The sequence below is a fragment of the Meleagris gallopavo genome, chromosome 13 (assembly GCF_000146605.3).
Source record: "Meleagris gallopavo isolate NT-WF06-2002-E0010 breed Aviagen turkey brand Nicholas breeding stock chromosome 13, Turkey_5.1, whole genome shotgun sequence".
In the NCBI taxonomy this organism is placed as follows: domain Eukaryota; kingdom Metazoa; phylum Chordata; class Aves; order Galliformes; family Phasianidae; genus Meleagris; species Meleagris gallopavo.
The window spans coordinates 11,521,911-11,527,736 of record NC_015023.2 but is presented as its reverse complement, the minus strand read 5'-3'; the positions used below and the strand labels follow the sequence as shown (position 1 = coordinate 11,527,736).

General features: G+C 54.0%; 1 protein-coding gene across 1 annotated transcript; it reads right to left on the bottom strand.

Annotated features, from left to right (window-relative positions):
- Positions 1-301: 301 nt before the first annotated feature.
- Positions 302-5,670, bottom strand: MLKL (mixed lineage kinase domain like pseudokinase). The gene is made up of 11 exons (XM_010717908.3): positions 4,760-5,670; positions 3,809-4,371; positions 3,513-3,626; positions 3,188-3,362; positions 2,666-2,763; positions 2,193-2,328; positions 1,992-2,076; positions 1,656-1,807; positions 1,421-1,470; positions 950-1,090; positions 302-559 (listed from the first exon to the last, which is right to left on the bottom strand). Exons 2-11 carry the CDS (start codon positions 4,263-4,265, stop codon positions 507-509), a joined length of 1,461 nt encoding a protein of 486 aa, XP_010716210.1. The 5' UTR covers positions 4,266-4,371; positions 4,760-5,670; the 3' UTR covers positions 302-506.
- Positions 5,671-5,826: the final 156 nt, after the last annotated feature.

Here is a 5,826-nt window from a genome sequence, read left to right as displayed (position 1 = left end):
CAGCCCTATTGGCCCGACGCTCCTCCTGCCGCCGCTTCTATTGGGTGAACCGAAAGCTGTGAGGATTTTCATTGGTTGAACGCTCTGTCAGTCTGTCTCAGTGAACGGACTGTGGAGGAGGAGGGGCGAGAGCAGTGAGGCGTGCTCTGATTGGTCGGTCGAGGTAGAGCTGCCCGGCTGATTGGGCGGTAAGATCCTCGACGGACGGAAGGGGCGAGGCAAAGGACAGGAAGTGCGTTTTGATTGGTGGAGGCGCCACCGGGACGAAATAAGCGGGAGCGGGAGGGGATTCAAATCGAGGCGGGGGGAGGGGGTGTTGCCATGACAGCGGGGGCACCGCGGCCCTGAGCCCCACCCGCGGTTCTCGAAGAACACAAACCAGCCAGCACTCAGAGATTTTCCAGTCTTATTTAATAAATAAACATATATTGACACTTCGGTGGTTGCAGTCGCAGGGATGCTAGGCAGGGAGGTCGGTCGGGGCGGCCTGCTCGGGCTCTCCGCAGCTAGCTGCCCTGGCTCCTCCTTTTCTCCAGGTCAGCCAACAAGTCCACGATCTCTGTGGAACATGAGGCCAGCGTTAGCACAAACTGAGTGCTTCTGGTGCCTGAGAACTTGTGGTTTACCCGACCAGGCCTGCGCCGACCCCAAGGATGGAGAACCTTCCCCATTTACCCGAGTTTGCAATAAATTGCTCTCGTGCCGTGCCAAATGAGCGGGCCTGGCTGTGTGTGGTGTGGATAAATGCTGTTGTGTGAACAGGGTGTATGAGGAGACAGTAAGCAGAAAGGACTACAGAAGGAAACCTGCTCTTAGGAGGTGGTGTCAGCAGGACAAGGGGTGATCCCAAAAGACAAAACTGGGCAAAATCCGATGGAAAACAAGGGGCAGATTGAGCACTAAGATGGCTGACTGAGGGACCCATGGGGCACATGTCCAGGACACTCACGCTCAGCAGACGGGCGCTGGAACGGATCAAAGGCCCGACACTGGTTGATGACTTTCTCCAGCTCTTCAGGACAATCTTCTCCCACTGGCTCCTGGTACTGGTGGTCACAGATTTTGTCTCTGATCTCCTGGAGAGAGCAGCCTAAGTGAAACAAGAACATCAGGAGGCATGGAGGGTCACCAAAGCCATCCTCCAGCCTCCTCCATGGAGAAGCTGGCAGAGGGGGCACCCAAACTGTGTCTGCAATGAACTCCCCCATCTTTGCCGTGACACCACTGGGCCCCATCGAAACAGGATGTCTTAACGCTTCAACACATAGAAACAATGAATAGAGACAATGTTTCTTGCATTCTTGTGGTTTAACCATGTGCAGAAACCGTGAAGACGTCATACAGACCCAAGCACTGAGACCCAAGTGCTATGGGATGCTCCAGTCCTTTTACACAGGGCCATGGACAACTTCTGACTCACCTTCAAATGGGATTTTGGAGGTTGCAATCTCCCACAGCACGATCCCGAAGCTGGAAAAAGATAAGCAAGAGTTTCTCAGCATTCATCCCACCATATCATCCTCCTTTCTAATGGAGAGGGCTGGGGGCTACACCTGATAATAATGTCTGATTAAATCTGGCCTCCATCCACAGCCTGACAGCTCGACATTTGCCCACTGACATCACACCCAGGAGGGCTTGTGGGGCAGACATACCTGTATATCTCACAGGACCTCTTGTAGGGATAATAGACATCCATCAGGTTCTCGGGGGCAATGTAAGCCAACATACAGACTTGGTTCAAGTTCTTCGTATTGACTTTTCTCTTGATGGAAGACTCTGTTTCACACAGCTCAAATCCTGACAGCTGTTTGCCAAAGTTAGATTGAGAAAGGGAGAGGTGTTAGAAATGTAAAGTTGGTCACCGGTTCTCAGCTCAACTTTTGTGGCCACATTTCCTCTTCCTTTTCTAACATGCATGGTTAGCAGCTAAATGCAACCTCACCACCTCCCCGCTCCTACCTCTAGAGCTTCTCCAGCATGGTCCTTACCTTCACACAGTAATCCCCAGCCACCAGGAACTTGCTGCTGCAGATGCAGCCGTGCAGTCGGGACTTCTCCTCCGTCTGGTGCAACCTGCAGCCAGCCAGAAACAAGAGCAATGTGTGCCATGTTGGGCCAACCTCTGCCTTGGGGTACAGCAATGGGTGCAGGTGTCCCCCCAGGCGGCCTGCCACCAATTTGGAACTCACCTGTAGAGGCCCCTGGCAGCTCCCAGGGCCATCCGAATGCGGACTTCCCAAGAGAGATGCTGTTGCTTGGTCAGCACCTCCCGCAGCGTGCCGTGCTTGCAGTACTCCATGACGATGGAGAAGCAGGGGATTCCATCTGATGCAGAAAAATGCATGCTGAGGGTGCAGCTGGCCCCGGGACAGCCATAGACCAGCTCATGTCGGGAGAGTTCCCAGGGTCTGCATGAACCATGGTAAGCCAGTACTGGTTCTGCTGGGTAGAACTGGCTGGATGTCTCTGATTTTTTGGGATCTGATATAACGCTTTAGTGCTTTACAGTAGAGACCTGCCTCGTCCCTGCAGGAGCCTCAGCAGAGATGGGGGAAGCAGCCCCTCAAGCAGCCCCCTTTGTGTCACCTCAAGCTGTCTGCCACCAGCTAGCACCAGGGAAGGCAGGGAAGCAAGAGGAAGCCCTAAATGCCACACCCCGTACCTTTCTCCTCAATGCAAATCCCGTACATGCGCAGAATGTTTGGAGACTCAAACTTCTTCAGGGTCTGAATCTCCTTCTCGAAGATGTCTCTCACCTTCCTGCAGAAATGGACAGCACAGTGAGGTAGTGGAGTCCTAGGATGGTTTGAGTGGGAAGGGACCCTAAAGGCCATCTGCTCGCACTCCCTGCGCTGAGCAGGGACACCCACAGCTCCAGCAGTGCTCACAGCCCCGTTCCCTGACCTTGGCTGTCTGCAGGGATGGGGCAGCACCAGCTCTGTGTGCAGCCTGTGCCACCGCCTCACCACCCTGAGTGCGAAGAACTTCTTCCTTATCTCTAGTCCAAACCTCCCCTTTTGGTTTGAACCATTTCCCCTTGTCCTATCACAACAAACCCCACTAAAGAATCTGCCGCCTCCTTTCTTCCAGCCCCTTTAGATACTGAAAGGTCCCCAGGGCAAGATATGTTGTGCCATTCTCCCAGCCTCACTGCCCTGCGCTGCTCCAGCTCAGGATGACTCACACTGTGTCAGTGGTCAGCGGCCTCTTGAAGGTTTTGATGGCGACTGGGTACTTGAGATACTCTCCCTCATAGAGGTCGTAGCGCTCAGTGTCCTGCAAGTGCCTGCGGAAGGTGAGCTGGTCCCGCTCGATCTCAGTGATGGCTTCCCTTTTACCAACATTGACCTTCTTCAAGCCTGCTCACGGCGCACCGGGAGGAACGAGGCACAGATCAGGCAGGGCTGGGGGAAAGCCAGTGATTCTCTGGCTTAGCAAAGCACTTTACAAAGTGTTTATCCTTTCGAAAAGGGACACAGAGGGCAGATCTTTTCGTGAAGCCAACTTACTGTCCATCACATGCACGATTTTGTTCAGCTCGCCTTGCATCCAGTCTACCTTGCTCTCCATGCACTGACTGCCCATTTGGATCTCCCAGGCCTCATCTTCAGGCTCTTTGGTACCTGGGGTAAGACAGATAGGCGCAGAGATGGGCTGGGTGAACGTGCAGCACTGGCACTGTCAGTTTTTCTGGTCCCTTTGGCTTTCCCCAGCCATTGCCATCAGGCCAAAGCTGGGCTGGGGCGGGCTGCCAGCTCCCAGCCAACCTCCGGTCTTGGGGAAGGGAAGCTAAATACACACTTACTTGCAATAACCTGGTCCAGAAAAGCCTTGTCATCCCTCAGATCCTCAGCATCTTGCCTGCGACAGATCTTTGCCTGGAAGGCCTCCAGCAACGCCTGCTTCTGCTCTGCTTGTAGCAGCAGCGAGAGCCCTTGGGCGATGTCCTCCAGGCTCCTGTTCACCCAAACAAACTCCTCTCCGCTGCTGCGGGCACTCAGGAACTTTTGGATCCAGCTGGTCTGGCTGTATTTCATCACCAGCTTCTGGGCTTCCCCCAGCGCCTGGAGCAGCTTGGTCAGCATTTGCTCTTCGTGGTGGGAGATCTGCCAAGATGGCTGAGCCTGCAGGACCCGCACAGGCTCCAGCAGGATGTGGATGCGCTCCACGAGGCGCTGGCACTGGTGCTTGCAGCACCTGACGTGCTCAAACTGGCTGTGGATGGCATGGGCGATGGAGAAGACCTTCTCTATGATGTCCATGCTTTCATCAAAGGGTTTGGCAGATGGGGATGTGGGACAGCGGCGTCTGCTGGAGGTGACCCTTGGGCAATGCTCACAGATACAGTATGGATCTTCCGCACCTTAGCTGTTAAGGAACAGCCTTAATATGGCACACAACACCCCACAGCCCTCACCTCTCCCATGGCCGCTCTGCCATGTGTAGATCGGAGTGGACACGTGTGAACAAAGACATTGGTAGCAGTGGTACCGTCACACGAACAATCACACAATGTCCCAAGATGGGAGGATTGATGGGTCCAACTCCTGGGGCACTTTGGCTTGTTTTACGTGAATTAAAGCAGAAGCAGCCAGAGCAGGATCTGTGATCTCCCAGTAGCACCCCCCAGCTGTGCTCCCCAGCATTACCACCCAGATAATAAGTTTTCCTACATTCAGGCAGCCCCAACCTCTTCGTGTCATCTCCTCTCCCCCCAAGGAACCTTTGCTAAATGAAATCAAAGAGCACAGCTTACCAGTTCTGCTCGCCTCCTCCTCGGCCGTCTCTGCAGACTGGAAAGGAACCAGGGACGTGGGGGTTTATAGGGTGCTTTCCCAACAGCGGAAGCTGCATTGTGCAACGTGGAACCACCGTCACAGGAAAGCTGCTCCAGCTGACGGAGGATGGTACAGAGGCACACAGTGCCCCTCCATCCTCTCCTTGCATGTTCGGGGTGCTGGAAGGAGGAACCACCCACGGGAAGCACTTTGGAAAAGCGGGATAGGGAGGTGTCTGTGGCCCCTGTGTCGATGCTGCCATTCCAACCCCTTTTGCCACACAGCTTTCCCAGGGCACCGCTTGGTGCCAGCTCCAGAGCATCCCAGCTCTGCAGGGGGACTGTGGGGCAAGGAGCAGCCCCCAGCCCCAATTCCAGCCTGAGCACGCAACCCTCCCCTCTCTCAGCCCATCCACCGTCAGAGGAAGCGGGTTACAGGTGAGGAAAGCAATGCCTGCCCCTACCCGGATGGCAGGAAGCTTTGCAGGCCAATTTTCGGAAGCAGGGGACCACACATGACACCCATTGCTCAACTTCGGGGAAATGGCGCCGGGGCCTTTCCAGTGACAGAGGGCCGGCTGTCACACAGCTGATGGGAAGCATCTCCCTCTCTGCCAGAGCTCTGCTTTTCTCAGTGGCACAGCTCCAGTCAACACAGGGAGGTGGGAAAGGTGACAGCAAGGGACGGTGACCTCGAGAGCCCCCCCAGAGCCAGGCCCTCAGGGAAAGGTTTTATTTTTCAAAATATACAGTTTATTTACAATTGTCATGTCTACAGTTGTACATAATAGCTTCATTCCAAACCTTTAAATATCTGCAGTAAACATTAGAAAAAATAATAATAATAATCACAGGATCAGCCAAAAAAAAAAAAAAAGAGAAAAAGAAAAAAAGGCAATACTTTTAGCTAAATTCCATTCATTGGATTTTAAGTTCAAGTAGCCAAGGACAAATGACAAAGTCAAAACAAATCTAGGCAGGGAGATGGGGAGCGCTAGGTTAGAGGAAGGGCCAAGGCCAGCCCTGCCAGATGCTGCTGGCACCAC

Excerpts from the sequence above, each read along its gene's own strand:
- MLKL (XM_010717908.3), bottom strand. The coding sequence starts at position 4,265 with ATGGACATCATAGAGAAGGTCTTCTCCATCGCCCATGCCATCCACAGC. Across the intron at positions 3,363-3,512 it reads AATCGTGCATGTGATGGACA|GCTTGAAGAAGGTCAATGTT; the intron begins GTAAGTTGGCTT and ends CGCCGTGAGCAG. Across the intron at positions 1,808-1,991 it reads CTGGGGATTACTGTGTGAAG|CTGTCAGGATTTGAGCTGTG; the intron begins GTAAGGACCATG and ends TTTGGCAAACAG.